We start from the raw sequence: 17,617 nt of genomic DNA, 5'->3' as shown, positions 1-17,617 counted from the left end.
TTTAAAATAAGCCTAAGGTTATTGAAAAGCGTTCATTATTTTAGAAGTTATTTAAATTTTTGTAAAACATTGAAAATGACGATTTTTAGGAATATCTTCTACAAATTTTGGCCAAATGACTTCTGTAAGGTCTTATTCTTTTCAAAATTTTATCGTCTTTCAAAATATAAACCAAAAAAAATTTTACTTTTCATGAATTTTATGTTAAAAAATTTTTGTCATTCCTTTAAAAATGGGTGGACTGACAATTGCGGACGGTACTGTATATTTTATAAATAAAGAAGGGCTGGTACATTCCTTAGAACCAGTCCTCCTCACTCTCCTCGGCACCAGCATCCGCGCAGTTTTCCTCAGGAGACTTGTTGATACAATCTCCGGCCAAATAGCCCTCCGGACCGATCATTTTCCATGACCCGGACAATTCTACGTTATAGACCTGAAAGCAAAATGGGGTTCGAAGTACTCCAAGAAAAGCTCGAGTTTTAGGCAAGGTTAAAGCGGCGACACTTACTAGTTGCCATGAGCCAGCCTGCCTGAATACGCCCGCCGCAGTTTTAAAAAAAACCTGAACAAATGTCAGGCGGAGAGAATTGTCCTCGGGAAAGAATCCTTCGCTCGGCGGAAACTTGGGGAGAGACCCGAACAAACTAAGAACAAATAGGTTAAATAACTAATAATAATTAAAAAAAAGAGGGGGGAGAAAGGGGTTTAATTTAATTTAAAAAAAAACTAACCAGGTTTCCGTTTTTGTAGAATTCACGCTGTTCCGCATCATCAATTGCGATGATGGATGGTTGACCAGCAAAGGATGTTTAAAATCTTTCTAGAAAACAATAGAAAAGGGACATATGTTATAGATAAAATAAGAACAATTGAACCGGGATACGTATTGGTAGGAATAGATGTATCAACTCACAGTGGCCCAGAATCCCCTCACGTTGTATTTTCTCCAACCGACATTCCAAGAATACTCTTGGTGCCAGCAGCTTCGTGAGTATGGCCTGGCACCCACAGTATTCCGCAGAAACCCGCTAAAATACCAGAACTCGTTCGGAGTTTTCCTTAAGGGAGCCTCTTCCCATTGACCGAAATTAACCATGAATCTAAAAATATATATATATATGTATATATAATTTAGAATATGTATTATTATTATTAATTTTATTTATATAATTTATATATTTAATTTATATATATATATATATATATATATATATATATATATATATATATATATATATATATATATATATATATATATATATATATATATATATAATAATAAGTATGTCACACAGATTCTTACTATTATTACACTTATATGTTTGTAAAAAGTAAAAGTATGTAATGAATAACGAATGAAAACTTATTATCAATATTATCTAATCATATATTCTCCTTATCATTCTAGGTTATAGTGATGCAAAAGATAAATAAAACAGGTGAAAATGATTCGTATGATTTTTAAATTTAGTTAGAGTTCGTAGAGTTACAGCACATCTAGATTTTATTTATACCTATGTCGGTAAAAAGGAAATTTACCTAAAAATATCGAAACCACGTTTATATATAAAGGTAAGGTAAGGGTGTTTCTTCAATCACTTAAAAATCCATTACCTTCAGTTTGTCTGATTTAAAGTGAACTTTTTATCTACATACATGTAATTGAAACGCATTCTGTAAGATAATTTTAATGAAAGTTACACTTTACCGGAACTTTAAAATATGCCAAAATGTATGTTTTTAAGGTTAGGAACATCTGTTTTTCACTAGCTACACTAGCTATCTGGCGTCACACCTGAAATCGACTCTGATGTCACAACTGAAATAGATTAATTAATTTGTAAAATAAAAATTTTCCACACCTAAAAAGTGTCACTTGAACGTGATATAAAAAAGATTTTTTTAAATACTCCTATATATTTGTAGATGAAAAAAGTACTAAAATGTATCAAATTGTTCATAATTTCAATTTCTTTATTTTTGCAGAACGAAAAACGTAATTGTCAGTCTAACGCAAATAAAAATTAAATTTACTGTGTTTTAGACTTTAAGAAATCGTTTTTTCTTGGCTTAGGCATTTTGAAATAAAACACTTAACAATTTTTCTTTAATAAAAAGCTTTTTTTAAACCTAAATAATTATAGTGTTTATTAAAAACATAAAGACGGTACGTCAAATTTAAAATAATATTAAGTCCGCCATAATGAACGTGTCATTTACAATATTTTACAGTTTATTACGTAAAATACCTCATTTAAGGTACTTTATGTAGAAAGCCTAAGGCTGCGGTTACACCTCTGCAGGCAGCCTGCCTGCCTGCAGGTTGTCATGGTAACGTACAAGAGTACAATGCAAATTTTCCTTTCTGGACAATTTTTACAGAAGGTGTAAACGCTCCATAAAGTGACGCGTCACTTCCCATCTCTACTACACAGGCAGGCAGTTACCAAAGGTGTGAGTGCACCATTACATTACAGCTCTAGAATGTTAAAACGCAACCCTGATGCGATTCGTCCCAATGCTAACCAAATGGGAATAACTAATTTAATACTTTTTTTTATTTTTTATAAATTAAATAAATAACTTTAAAAAATATTATAATACTTAATTTTTTAAATTAGTTAATTACAAAATGATATAAAATAACATTATTTGTGTCAAAATAGAAATTGTCACAAAATATTTTAGGACAATTAAATATATTTGCATCAATGATTAAAGACATTTTAAACGGTGCTCATTGGTTATTTAAAAATAGTTCAGGAAATAACCCCGAAGAAACCTTGTAACCGTCTATAACCGCAGTCGAATAATTTTTATATACTGCATGCTTTTATGCAGTTTAAAAACACTGTTTACAGATATCAGATAAAAATCTACCGATATTAATATCAACACAACTGTTCTTTTTTTGCATGGAAGCAAAATTTTTTTATTTGTTTTAAACCGCCGTTAAAGTTTTTGGAAATTATATAAACTAATAATATCTGCGCAAGCGCGAATTTATTATTTTTTTTATTTCCATTTATTATTTTTCTTTCACTTTTATTTATTATTATTTATAATATTATAATATATAAATAAAATTAGTTATTTTAAAAATTTGTATCTCTTGTAAGATAAGGAAAGGTTACGAATTTTCAAACAGATGAAGTAAGGGTGGAGTCCCATGACAGCGTTTTGCATTGCGTCGTAATGGGAGAGAAAAAGACGAAAATATACGTTTGCTGCATTCTCTCTCATTACAACGCAACGCAAAACGGTGCCATGGGACTGCACCCTGAGAAGGTGAAGGTGAAGTCCAAAGGCACTGTCGCGTCACAGATTTAATGTCGCTATTTATTTCCGTAAGATCCGTAATCTAACGAATAGGCTGGATTCTTTTGCTTTTAGTACCGCTTGAAAGCGGGAATTGAATTTAAATTTGAATTGTTATTCAACTGATGTTGCGGGATAAATAAATAAATGTACACTGTAATTGATTGGAAAAACCCCTTTCGGGTAAAAAACCAATTTTATTTAAGTTCAAATATTGTTTCTTTAAATAAACACTTCACAAACTTTATTTTTACAAATAATTGTTGAATCGTTAAATATTTAACTTAACGATTTAAATCGTTTGTCGAATGCTTAATTTAAGCTTAGTTTATTCACACTTAATAAACTCGTTGATTTAACAATGTGTAATACTTTAAAAGATATGCACTAACAAGTAGTGGTTTCTTCTCAAGTCTCGGAAATTGTCTGAGTCTTTGGGTCTCAGGCGCTCTCTTTATATACTCAACGAAAAAGGGGGAGGTTTACCCTCCCCTTTTTGTTTAAGGGGTTACACCACTGTAGACATTAAAAAAAATTTTTTATTTTTTTATTAGCTTAAAAAATTTTTTGAACCTTCTAGAATAAGGAAAAAAAGGATTTATACATGTCTGAAATCGATTTCATTGAAATTTCAAGCTTTTTTAACGGAGAAGAATTTTAACTTACATAAAACATGCATTACAAAAATGGCTCCGGTGCGGACATTTTGGAATATTAATTAATTAAAATTTGTAATTTTTAAGTTGAATATATAAGTTAATAACTATTTAAAATATTGTTACTGTATTTCCTTTCCTTACACTAAAAAAAATTATTAAACAAATGCTTCTTACAGCCCGCTGTAGTAGTGTTGCTCTTTTTACGCGTTTTTCTCAAAACACAGTTTTTGAAATCTGCAAGCAGTATAACTCAAACAATTTTCAATATTTTCAATCGGGTTTTTTTATTACATTTCTAAAATTAAATTTTAAACAGAAATACGTAGGGGTTTTTTGATAAGTTAATTTACACAATTGTTATAAACAATTAAGTGCCGTTTTTTTGGTCGAAAAATGAGTTTTTTCTTCAAATGCTTGCCAATTACACAAAAATCAATATTTTTAAAATCCCCTACGTATTTCTGTAGCTATTCTCATGTAGATTAAGAAAAAAAATTTATTTGTTTCCAGACTGAAATTTATATTACTTATACTGCTTGCCGTAGAGCTCCTGGGAAAAAATATGCATTACTAAAATGGTTCCTGCGCCGCCATTTTGGAATATTTATTAATAAAAATTTGTAATTTTTTACTTGAATATACAGTCAATAACTTCCGAAAACACTATAACTATATGTTATTCCCTTCCATTCAAAAAAAAATCCCTGAAAAAACGTTGTTTTTGAGGCATTTACAGTGGTGTAACCCCTTAACCAATCATAGCGCTGATGACGTGGCACTCGACCAATAAGCGTTGAACATTCAAGGTCAAGTTATTGCGCATTTACAAAATGACCAAAATAACGACACGTGTTTATATATATTCAAGGTTAAATTAATACGCATTTAACAGATCCCAAGGTTAAATTATTACGCATCCCACAAATGACTCATTATTGTCAGTTATTCTACTGCGCAGTTTTTAACTGCGCAATAAAATAACCGTCATACGTAGACTTACAATATAATTTTACAGTTTTCCTTATAAATAATAAGAAGTACAAATTCAGTATTTTATAATCATAGTTTTGTTCTATTTTTCAAATATTTAATACATATTCCTTAATTAATTAAACACTAATAATAATAAACTTAAATTAATATTAATATAATTAATACTATATTAAATTACAGTCCATAAAATTATTTATAATAATCTTATAATAACCTATAATAATACAACGATTATACGATAAAGAGAGAGAGAACAATTGTCAATTTAAGGTCTTTTCCATAATAATAATAATATTCAATAGTAATATATACATATATTACTTTAGATATTCAAATTTGAATCCTCCAAGATGACAATTGAAAATTCCTAGTTCATTTATATAGAATTTAAAATTTCCTATAAAATTTACTAGGCATTGATGCCAGATGCCACAGGCACCGTTTTGCGTTGTGTTTTGTAACTAGGCCATGAGTGTAAGTGAGATGGATATATATGTTGGCTATATTTGCACTCATGGCCTAGTTACAAAACGCAACGCGAAACGGTCCCATGGGACTTCAGCCTAAGAAATTCTCCAATTTGATGTGAGCGCTATACACAGCCTTCAACGGTAATTTTTATAACTACAGTTTACAGTGTTTTTACTGTTCATTCGCTAAACACAAGAATTCAATAAACAAAACAATTTTATTGTGAAAAATAAAGTTATAAACAGTGAAATTAATTATTTCGCAATTTCAAACAGTTAATAAGAATGACACTAACATCAAAAAGTGACACAAGGAAGAGTGGACGTCCTCGATTGTCCAAAACGCCTCTTTGAAGAAAAAAAAGTGCAATTGCAAAGTAAGTCTGATTATTTTCGATGCATGTATATTTATAGTGCGGTAAATTGAGAGCTCGTCTCTAGCAAATATGATTTTTCTCTTTATTCTAATCCCAGGAGCATAAGAAAAAAAAACAAAATTTATTTAAAAATTTCGGTTCAATTTTTTTCACTATAAATTGATATTCGGTTAACTAATGGTTTCGTCCTATTTTCAAATATGCCTTTTCTACTTTACTCTACTTCCAGGGACATAAGAAAATATAGTACACTAGACCGACAGATTGGCTCAGTCGGATAGATGCCTGGCGTTGGTGGTCGTTTAAGGACCAAGGGTATAAGTACCCTTGGTTCGCGCCCATTTGTCTTGGTATTTTTCCGGCACGTGAGATAATCTGAGCGGGAGATTTGACGTCGAGGTATAATGATGTGCACCGTCGATTATTGTCCGGTACACACCATTAGAACTCGACTGTCGATAAACCGGTTGTACTCAGGAGAGGTTTTCTACCGTTTCCCTCTTCTCTGGCGAGAAAACCCATTGACGGGTGGTCCAGGCGTAATGCGAGTACTCCTAATAAAGTCGGCTGTAGACGCAAATTAGGTTAATATATAGAAAATTTCTAAGTAGAATGGTTATGCTTAATCCAAAAAAGTATTTCTCGGGGACTCTTGTCGAAGTGCGTAAGGCCAATAGGGCAGGAGGATAAACAATAAAAAAAATATATATATATTACACTACTTATTTTTAGTCTAGAAATAAATATAAATTTTCTTCAACATTTCTCCAATTTTTTGCAATAAAAAAAGATTTTTTCTATCCAATGTTCTCGTCCTCTGTCAATTATGCTTATCTACTTTATTTTACTCTCAGCGGCATTAGAAAAACTTGTGCAATATGTATTTTTAGTCTGAAAAATAGAAATTTTCTTCATAATTTTTCCAATTTTTTACAATAAAACTTAATTTTTTGCTAACCAATGTTCTCGTCTACCGTCAAAATTGCTTTTTCTAGTTCATTCTACTCCCAGCGGGAAAAGAAAAAATAGTGCACTATTTATTTTTAGTCAAGGAAGAAAAATAGAAATTTTCTTCAAACTTTTTCCAATTTTTTTCAATAAAAATTAATTTTTTGCTAACCAATGTTATAATAGAGATTTTTTTAAAAAATTTTCAAATTTTTTTCAATATAAATTGAATTTTTGATAACTAATGTTCTAATCTTCTGCTTTTATATGCTTTTACTTTATTTATTCAAGGAAATAAATAGAAATTTATTTAAAAATCTTTCCAATTTGTTGAAACAAATATTAATTCTTTGCTAACCAATGCTCTACTGTTAAATTTGCTTTCTCTAGATTATTCTTTTCCCGGGGCATAAAAAAGAATAGTGCAACACTTATTTTTAAACAAGGAAAAAATAGACATTTTTTCAAAATTTTTCTCAATAAAAATTAAATTTTTGCTAACCAATTTTTTTTCTACTGTGAAATTTGTTTTTTCTTGTTTATTCTACTCTAAAGAACGATAAAAAAAATAGTGCAACATATATTTTTAGTCATGGAAAGAAATAGAAATTTTCTTTAAAATTTTTCCAATTTTTTTCAATAAAACTTCATTTTTGCTAACCAATGTTCTCGTCTACAGTAAAATTTGCTTTTTCTAGTTTATTCTACTCCGAAGGGGGATAAGAAAAAATAGTGCAACACATATTTTTAGTCAAGGAAAAAAATAGAAATTTTTTTCAAAATTTTTTTTAATAAAACTTGATTTTTGCTACCCAATGTTCTCGTCTACAGTAAAATTTGCATTTTTTAGTTTATTCTACTCCCAAGGAGCATAAGAAAAAATAGTGCAACATTTGTTTCTAGTCTACACGGAGAGAAGGTTGATCGTAAAATCACGGTGTAATCAGAGTCTTAGGCGATGAATGGAAACTCATCATAATTTTCTACAAGATGTAGCGCTCTCTGACGGTTACTGTCACTGCCACTTGCGATTCGTGAATGGAAAAACTCGATGAAATCACTCAGATTTACCGTGAACTTTCCCCCTCTTTTAACCTTCTGAATTAGACACTGTCTTTTACGGTTCAAATTTCTCTCCGTGTAGGGGAAAAATAGAAATTTTTTTCAAAATTTTCCAATTTTTGTCATTAAAAATTTAGTTTTGCTAACCAATGTTCTCGTATACGGGGAAAATTTTTTGCCCTTGTTTATTTATGTTCTTGTCGTTTATGAGATATGCTTTATCTACTTAACTCTACTCCCAGGGGAATAAGAAAAAATTGTTGACTATTTATTTTAGTTAATGTTAAAGTAGGATTTTAGAAATTTATTTAATTTGTAAATATTAATTTTTAAAAACTTCAACTAACGTGTCCTTCGGACGAAAATCGTATAGGTAGTGGATTCCCCCTCTACTTAGTTATTAATTCAACTAAGAGGTTGAGAACCCTACTCCTTGAATTTGGAGAAGATATGATAGTTTTATAAGGTATTTTAAATTAAATAGAAACAATAGATTTTAGACAAACGTTAAGTATATTAAATCCCAAAAATCCCTAATACATGAAATGTCTACTTTCTGTCCTTCTGAATGAAAGAAAGTGTAGTGTGTGTAATAAGAGTAGTATATGTGTGGTGTGTAACAAAATACAATACTCACAACTGGACAATTCTGCTTACTAGTCACTTCATTCCAATGTTAATCTTCTTGGTTTTTCTCAATATTTCTTACGTAAGCTTTTCCCGGAAATTCGGAAATACCAGATCTAGGATCACTAGATCGATACTTCACTAGGAGCTTTTTAGACGCGAACTTTTGAATTACACAATTTAAGGACGTGAAAACTAATTGAACAAAGTTGTTTCAAGATTTAAATATTCCTTTATTATGAATTTATTCTTTTTGCTGACTTTGATTTTTAACTAAATACTTATTTTTCTCTTCGATTAATTTTCTGATATTATTTCTTTCACTTTATTTTTTTACTTGATTTTGTTTTAGCTTCTTTTTAGATAATTATTTTAACCACTTGTTTTCAATTTAAATATGATATATTTCTTTCACTCAACTTCAATCTTTAATTAATATGCGCGATTACTTTGATTACACAGCCACACAAAAAAATAAAGTGTTTTGATCTGGGGTCGAGACATATGTATTCCGATGTATTTCGATGCGCTGAATCCGAATCCGCCCTCAGAATTTGGCCAATGGGTCCTGGTTTCGCCCTAACCTGAAAAAATACCCTAAAATCGTTAAAATTGTCACTTTTGATTTATCAAAATTGAATCTAACCGCATATTGATAATTTTCTAAGATCCCTTAATTTAAATAAACTATTCTATAAGCTTTTAAATTGAAAATTCTTATAAAACATTAAATCTATCGAACCTAACCTCAAAAACACATCTAAGATTCCAAGCAAACAACTTATACCATACACAGCGCAATAAAAAATAGGTAAGCTCATGAAAGTTACAACTTAGGTGTTTCTATGACTGCTGATTACGAATCCGGTGTTAGTTTATCAAAATTCAAAATGGAGGATCCAATATGGCGAACAATATAATTAAAATTTGTTTTGATTGGCTTGAAAATCGTTACTCGGGGGTTTTCGGGGTCGCTGATGACGAATCCCATGTCGGTTTCTAAAAATTCAAAATGGCGGATCCAATATGGCGGTTTTTAATATTTTAAAGATTATTTTAATTTATTACTCGCGGTTTTCCGGGACCTTTGATAACGAATCCTATATCAATTTTTATAATCTTAAAGTCTTACGAATTGTTAGAAAACAATTCGTAAGACTTTAAGATTACACGGAAAAAAATTTTTACCGTGGGGAACAGCTAATTTCAAAAATAAATAACATAAAGAATCTATTCAACTAATTCAATGAATGATTTTCAATGCAGTAGTCAAACTGTTTCTCTGATATACAGAAAATGAATTTCACTGGTCAGCCATATTGGAAATATTTGACAGTTTACCATTCTCATAGAAATTTCTCTAAAATCACAAATGTCAAATTTACATTTCTTACCTCTAAATACGTATTAATTTACTAATTTTACTTTTTATTAGTTATAATATAAAAAATATAATTAATAGAATTTGAATAAACGCTTTGAACATTAATTTAAAAATGTTTTCATTCAAGTGTTATTTTGAGGTTACGTTGTTTTCAAAAGATAACGCAAGAAATATCATTTTCGCTAAATCAACGAAAATGGATTATCGATGGAGCCAAATCAGTGAAACTTATAGCTATTATAGTGATTGTTATCTCTACTTTAGTAGAACTTTTTTTAGCGTGTATAAAAATTGATATAGGATTCGTTATCAAAGGTCCCGAAAAACCGCGAGTAATAAATTTAAAATAATCTTTAAAATATTAAAAACCGCCATATTGGATCCGCTATTTTGAATTTTTAGAAACCGACATGGGATTCGTCATCAGCGACCCCGAAAACCCCCGAGTAACGATTTTCAAGCCAATCAAAACAAATTTTAATTACATTGTTCGCCATATTGGATCCGCCATTTTGAATTTTGATAAACTAACACCGGATTCGTAATCAGCAGTCATAGAAACACCTAAGTTGTAACTTTCATGAGCTTACATAATTTTTATTGTGCTGTGTATGGTATAATTTGTTTGTTTATAATCTTAGATGTGTTTTTGAGGTTAGGTTCGATAGTTTTAATGTTTTATAGGAATTTTCAATTAAAAAGCTTATAGAATAGTTTATTTAAATTAAGGGATCTTAGAAAATTATCAACATGCGGTTAGATTCAATTTTGATAAATCAAAAGTGACCATTTTAACGATTTTAGGGTATTTTTTGAGGATAGGGCGAAACCAGGACCCATTGGCCAAATTCTGAGGGCGGATTCGGATTCAGCGCATCGAAATACATCGGAATATATATGTCTCGACCCCAGATCAAGACACTTTATTTTTTTGTGTGGCTGTGTTATTCACTTTCTATCTAAACTTTTATTCCTTTACTTTTTTGAGAAAATTCCCTTCTTCAGGGATATGAACTTTATCTGATCTACACGATCTACTCGGCCAAATTGCCGGACTTAAACTTCAGGCTACAATGGCCTGGACTAAAACTGCGGGCCTGAATTGCCCGGGCTAACTGCCGGCTACAACGGCCTGGCTTAAACTGCCCAGATTTCCCAGTGTCAATCAATTTTATTGAAAGACGATTTAGTGGGGAAATCGTTTGTTAAGTTTATTGCACTTGACTGTTGTCAAGCCAATTCTGCAAGCTTGCAGATTTAGGCAATGGCGTGATCCGAGTTCAGTGACTTGGATGCACCACTCCTTATATTGGGCAATTGACATATTTTAGTATTTCTTAATTATTTCTCAAAAGCAAAGTTAATAAACTCTTCAGAATAGAAAAAGAATAAATAAAGGAATTTTACAATTTATTATAGATTTCTATCCTTGAATTGTGCATTATTATAGAATATTATTTTATTAGTTTGGATGTTTGTTTTTGACAACTTGTTTCATAATATCAAAACAAAGGAATGTTTCTTTTGTGAGTTTACAAAGGGTTATTTGTGTAAATGTTGATGTGATGTTTAACAAAATCTCATGTTGCGTGTAATTGTTGCATGTAATTTTAGTTTAAATATAATTAAAAAAGGTATTAACAATATAAAAAGTTACGGAGTTCAGCCGTAACAGTTAAGAAAAAAAAGCAATTTTTTTCAAAATTTTTTCCAATTTTCTTTAATAAATATTGATTTTTTGCTAACCAATGTTCTCAGCTACAGTAAAATTTGAATTTTTTAGTTTCTTCTACTCCCAAGGAGCATAAGAAAAAATAGTGCAATACATATTTTTAGTCAAGGAAAAAATGGAAATTTTTTTCAATATTTAAAAAAAAAAATTAATTTTTTGCTAGCCAATGTTCTTGTCATTTATAAGATATGCTTTATCTACTTCACTCTACTCCAAGAGGAATAAGAAAAAATAGTTCACTATTTATTTTAGTCAAGAAAAAAAATAAATTTTTTTCAAAATTTTTTCCAATTTTCTTCAATAAATATTGATTTTTTGCTAACTAATGTTCTCAGCTACAGTAAAATTTGCATTTTTTAGTTTCTTCTACTCCCAAGGAGCATAAGAAAAAATAGTGCAACATTTGTTTTTAGTCTAGGAAAAAAAAAGAATTTTTTTCAAAATTTTTCCAATTTTTTCCAATTAAACTTGATTTTTGCTAACCAATGTTCTCGTCTTTTATAAAAAATATGCTTTATCTACTTTACTTTACTACCAAGGGCATAAGAAAAAATATTACACTATTTATTTTAGTCATGGAAAGAAATAGAAATTTTTTTCAAAATTTTTCCAATTTTTTTCAATAAAGATTGATTTTTTGCTAACCAATCTTCTTGTGTTTTATGAAATATGCTTTATCTGCTTTACTTTACTGCCAGGGGCATAAGAAAAAAATTACACTATTTATTTTAGTCATGAAAAGAAATAGAAATTTTCTTCAAAATTTTTCCAATTTTTTTCAATAAAACTTAATTTTTGCTAACTAATGTTCTCGTCTACTGTAAAATTTGCTTTTTCTAGTTTATTTTACTCCGAAGGAGGATAAGAAAAAATAGTGCAATACATATTTTTAGTCAAATGAAAAAAAAGAATTTTCTTCAAAATTTTTCCAATTTTTTTCAATGAAACTTGATTTTTGCTAACCAATGTTCTTGTATACAAGGAAAATTGTTTTTCCTAGTTTATTTTACTCCCAAAGGGCATAAGAAAGAAAAGTGCAACGCTTATTTTTAGTCATGGAAAGAAATAGTAATTTTCTTCAAAATTTTTCCAATTTTTTTCAATAAAACTTAATTTTTGCTAACTAATGTTCTCATCTTTTGTAAAATTTGCTATTTCTAGTTTATTTTACTCCGAAGAGGGATAAGAAAAAATAGTGCAACACTTATTTTTAGTCAAGGAAAAAAATAGAAATTTTCTTCAAAATTTTTCAAAAAAATTGATCTTTTGCTAGCCAATGTTCTTGTCTTTTATGAGATATGCTTTATCTACTTCACTCTACTCCCACGGGCATAAGAAAAAATAGTTCACTATTTATTTTAGTCAAGAAAAAAAAGAAATTTTTTCAAATTTTTTCCAATTTTCTTCAATAAAATAATATTGATTTTTTGCTAACCAATGTTCTCAGCTATAGTAAAATTTTACATTTTTTAGTTTCTTCTACTCCCAAGGAGCATAAGAAAAAATAGTGCAACATTTGTTTTTAGTCTAGGGAAAAAAAAGAATTTTTTTCAAAATTTTTCCAATTTTTCCAATTAAACTTGATTTTTGCTAACCAATGTTCTTGTTTACTGTCAAAAAAGGTTTTTTTCACTTTACTTTGCTCCCAGAGGCATAAGAAAAAATAGTGCAAAGTCAATTCGATTTTAGATTATAATGTTTATAATCTATTGGGGATACAAGAAATATTTGTAAATCATTAAAAGGTTGTAAATAGATTATAAAGTGTATTAGTGAGATTAAATTCAGTAAAATTTTATTCTTTATATTCCTAATTGTTTAATTCATTTTTTCCCGTGAGCTATTAAGAAATGGTTCTTTTAACTACATAAGTCCTAAAAGTAACAACTTCCAGCAGTTCCTTTAACTGTTTGAAAATAGGAAGTTTAATTTATTTTGTAACTTACAAGTATAGGATATTTTTAATACAGAAATCTAATAAATATCTTCATTCTAAACAAAAAAGTGTATTTATTTTTTACAGGCGAGCTAGAGAAAAAGCCAAGAAATCTGCAAATGTGAGAATACAAATAGCAGATGATGACAAAAAAGGCGGTTACTTTGATGTGATGAAGGATATCAACGAAAAAATTAATCCTGATCAAATAGGTGCAACTGATGATGTTACAGTATATGAAGATGGTGCCTTTTATTCAAGTGGAATATATTCTTTTCCTTTATATGGCCCTGGTGACGAAAAAAAGATATGTCACTTTCTGTAACTAACAATGTAAAAATCATAGAAGAAATGGGAGAAAATAATAATAAAATTTTATTTTTTTCAGATAAAAAGGATGACGCTCTAGATGTCGTCAGTGATAATGATGAAGATAAGATGTCATGGGTTTCTTCTACAACTACTGCCAATGTGGATGTAGACAATATATCAACATGTACTACAATGACTGCTAATACTTTGCTAGTTGTCAACGACGCTGTGGAGGATGCTAACAAGGAGAAGCTTTCGGAAGTCATCGTAACGAGTTATAATAATGTTTTTAAAAATGTAGAAGTTACAAACGTAAGTAACAAAGAAATTATAATTCTTTCAGATAAGCAGGATCTCGCTTTAAATGGTGTATCTACACTTACTGCAAATTTCAATATTGACAGCATGTCAACGTGTTCTACGATGACTGCTACTAACTCGCTAGTTGTCAACGACGATGAGAGATATACTAATCTTGAGAACCTTCCAGAAGTCATCGTAATAAAAAACACGTCATTTTCTGTAAAAAACGATGACACTGCACAACTAAATTGTGATAATGGTATTGAAAATGTTGAAGTTATAAACATAAGTAAGAATAACAAAGTATTTCTTTCAGATAAACAGGATGACGGCTTAAATGTCGTCTCCACATTTACTACAAATGTCGATGTAGACAGCATGTCGACGTGTCCTACGATGGCTGCTGGTAGTTTACAAATTTGTGAAGCTATTGGCGTCGATGATGTGGATATAAACCTGAACAAAAATGTAGAAAGTATGGTTGAAAATGTTGAAGAAGAGTGCGTCGAGGAAAGCAGTATTGACGGTAATCGTATCGTTGATTTGGAGTATTTAATCAACAGTCTTTTCAATTTGGCCTACGACAAAGACAATCGACATAAATTATCGTGTACTCAGAAAACCTGGGAAATAATGAAATCAAGTAAAAAAGGCTTCAAAACTTATGTGACATTATTTTGTAGAACATGTAAGGCTAAAGTCATACAAAATTCGCATCCAAATGATTCTCGTAAAATGGATATCATTACTGCAATGGTATTTGGAAGTATGACAGCAGGTAGTGGTTATTCAAATATGCAGGAATTACTTGCTCCTGCCGGTATCCCGTCCATGTCTTCAACGGCCTATTTAACACATCAGAAAAAGGTAATTCCCCTTGTAATACAGACCTCTCAGGAAATCATGAAACAAAATGGAATAGACGAAAGAGAAGCTCTCATTAAAAAAGGCCTTTTTAAAACTGTAAAAGGACCAAATGGAAAGGACATTATTATTGCTTTGGAAACAGTTCACTGTGATGCCCCATGGTTGCAAAGAAGTTTTGCAGGAGGATTATATTCTTCTCTTGGTGGTGCTGTTACAGTAATGGAAGGTGAAACCAAAAAACCTTTAGATTTGAGAGTTAAGTGCAAGTCATGTGCAACATGCGATAAAGGAGGGCAAGATAAGGATCACGACTGCTACAAAAATTTTAGCAGAGATGAAGCTTCGTCATTAATGGAAGCAAGAGGCATTGTTGAAGCATTCGAGGACAGCGAGAGTCTACATAACATAGTCTACAAAAACTTTTTTGGTGACGGAGAAAGCAGTGCTATTAGTAGTGTATTGAAAGCTGATCCATATCGAAAGTACGATATTACAGTTAAAAAACTTGCTTGCACCAACCATGCACTAAAAAACCACACAAAATACTGTAATAAAGTAAGCCCAAAATTTCCGACTATGAAGAAAATTTTTGACACAAAAGCTTGCAAGTTCATTCAAAACAAAAAAGTACGTCGTATTGTTAAAGTAAAATCGTCAGTTATTAACTTAAAAAAAAGAGATGTAAGGAAACGCATAACAGAAACTCGACAGATCTTAAAAGGTAAAGTTCAAAGATTTCGCAAGGAAATAAAAGCAGCTGCCAAAAGGAGAAGAGAAGACAGTACATTAACATATAAGGAAAAAATCTAACTTTTAAAAAAGGACATAATGAATGTACCACATCATGTTTTTGGTAGTCATAAACAATGTTCTTTATTGGGTGGCTGGCCTTGCATTCAACAAATTAACGATGCTGATACACAAATCGATGATGTGGGAATGACTACAGCTGACAAAGATGTTGATGTTGAAAAAAAATTCGTTCCTGCAGAAATAGTAGACAATGAAAGCAATTATGTTACTGCTCAAAATGATGTAGATGAACAAACCGAAGCTGTAGAAACGGAAATTGTTAAAAAAGAAAACGAAAAGAAATGTGATTCTTTAGATGTGGTAGTTGACAAAGGAAATTACACTGAAACTCAAAAAAATTCTGATTCTACAGATCAGGAACGTGTTATCTCTCTACTAGAGGAATTCGATGTTCATCCTCAGCTATTGCGCTTGCATGTGAGACTGATTTTGATTATCGACAGTGTGTTGTTGGATACAACAACTAACTTAGTAGAATCTTTGAATGCACTTATTTGTAAACATTGTGCTGGAAAGAGACTTTCTCTTTCTAGATCTGGCAACTATTGTGCTCGATGTCATTGCGCAATAATTGGTTGGAGTACTAAGCACTTGCAATCTTCTGTCATTGAGCACTCTAAAAAAATAGTGCCCACGTCTGTACGATTAATGAAAAAACAAAGAGAAGAAAAAGTGCAAAGAAATAAACAGTACAACAGCACGAAAAGAAGAGATAAAAAAACAAACAAATTTGATGACAAAAATTATGGTCCTTCTGCAACGAAACCAGACATGGAGGAGGAAATGTTTGAGATGCAGAAAGAAATTTTTCTGAAGACGTTAAAAACATATCAGGAAAATAGAATTTCTATCGCTGAACGAACTATTTATCAGTCTCTAAATGATGAATGGAAAAATTTCCACAGAAAAATGATTACTTCTTCAAATTTTAAAAAAATTTGCAGAAGACGAGAAACAACATTGTGTCGCGATTTAGTAAAGACATTATTGTTTCCATCTACCAAGAACCCTTCAGAAGCTGCATTTTATGGACTAGAAAACGAACAAAATGCAAGAGAGGCATTAAAAGAGATGATAGGTCACCCTGTTCAACCTACTGGTATGTGGATCGATCCTGATTTGGGGTACCTGGCAGCATCACCAGATGGTCTTATTAACGTGGACCTAAAACATTTGCACGGTTTTAATGCTAAGGCTAAAGGGAAAAAGGCTTCTTTTAGATACACTGTTTCAGAAGGTGGTACTGTTGAAATTAAATGCACAGAGAGAGGTGAAGATCTTACAGCTGAAGAGCTTTTAAAGACTTACCCAGATCTAAGAGGTATTTTTGACAAGAAAAACCCAAATTTAAGGTTGAACCAAAGGCATAAATTTTACTATCAGATGCAAGGACAACTGCACACCACCAGAAGAGCCTGGGACCTTTTCGTATTGTGGACTCCGCTGGGAATGAAAGTTATTTTTGTGTGGAGAGATGATGAATTCTGGAAGAAGATGATGGAGCCACGTTTAACACGCTTTTACTTTGATTGCATGCTTCCAGAAATAATTGATAGTCGGAACTCTAGACATATGACGATTCGAGAACCTGAGTACATTCTCGAGAAAAGGACCCAGAAAGATAAAGTTGCAATTGATAAGAGTAAAGTCGAACTAAAGCAATGCAAAAGGAAAGTAGAAGATGAACTAGTAGACATAAAAGTGCCACTGACAGAGAAAAAAACGAGAAAATTAACCAATGCTGGAGAAATCCCTCCTACTAAAAATGATATGTTAGTAGACCTGAAACTACCATCGATGAAAAGGTTAAACA

At 30.9% G+C, this 17,617-nt stretch overlaps 1 protein-coding gene across 1 annotated transcript; it reads right to left on the bottom strand.

Annotated features, from left to right (window-relative positions):
- Positions 1 to 298: 298 nt before the first annotated feature.
- On the bottom strand, positions 299 to 8,584 carry LOC122504817. Its single transcript, XM_043616087.1, has 4 exons — positions 8,468 to 8,584; positions 917 to 1,103; positions 735 to 823; positions 299 to 647 (listed from the first exon to the last, which is right to left on the bottom strand). The coding sequence occupies exons 2-4, from the start codon at positions 1,097 to 1,099 to the stop codon at positions 299 to 301; spliced, it is 621 nt and encodes a 206-aa protein (XP_043472022.1). The 5' UTR covers positions 1,100 to 1,103; positions 8,468 to 8,584.
- Between the last annotated feature and the right edge of the window lie 9,033 nt (positions 8,585 to 17,617).

This window comes from Leptopilina heterotoma, unplaced genomic scaffold, assembly GCF_015476425.1.
Source record: "Leptopilina heterotoma isolate Lh14 unplaced genomic scaffold, ASM1547642v1 Lhet_32, whole genome shotgun sequence".
Classification (NCBI taxonomy): Eukaryota; Metazoa; Arthropoda; class Insecta; order Hymenoptera; family Figitidae; genus Leptopilina; species Leptopilina heterotoma.
This window is presented reverse-complemented; position numbering and strand designations above follow the sequence as displayed.

What these genes read in the sequence shown, in the direction of transcription:
- LOC122504817 (XM_043616087.1), bottom strand. Translation starts at nt 1,099, where the DNA reads ATGGTTAATTTCGGTCAATGGGAAGAGGCTCCCTTAAGGAAAACTCCG. An exon ending in TGAGGGGATTCTGGGCCACT is followed by an intron (nt 824 to 916) that starts GTGAGTTGATAC and finishes ATTGTTTTCTAG; the next exon opens with AAAGATTTTAAACATCCTTT. An exon ending in TCTACAAAAACGGAAACCTG is followed by an intron (nt 648 to 734) that starts GTTAGTTTTTTT and finishes ATTTGTTCTTAG; the next exon opens with TTTGTTCGGGTCTCTCCCCA.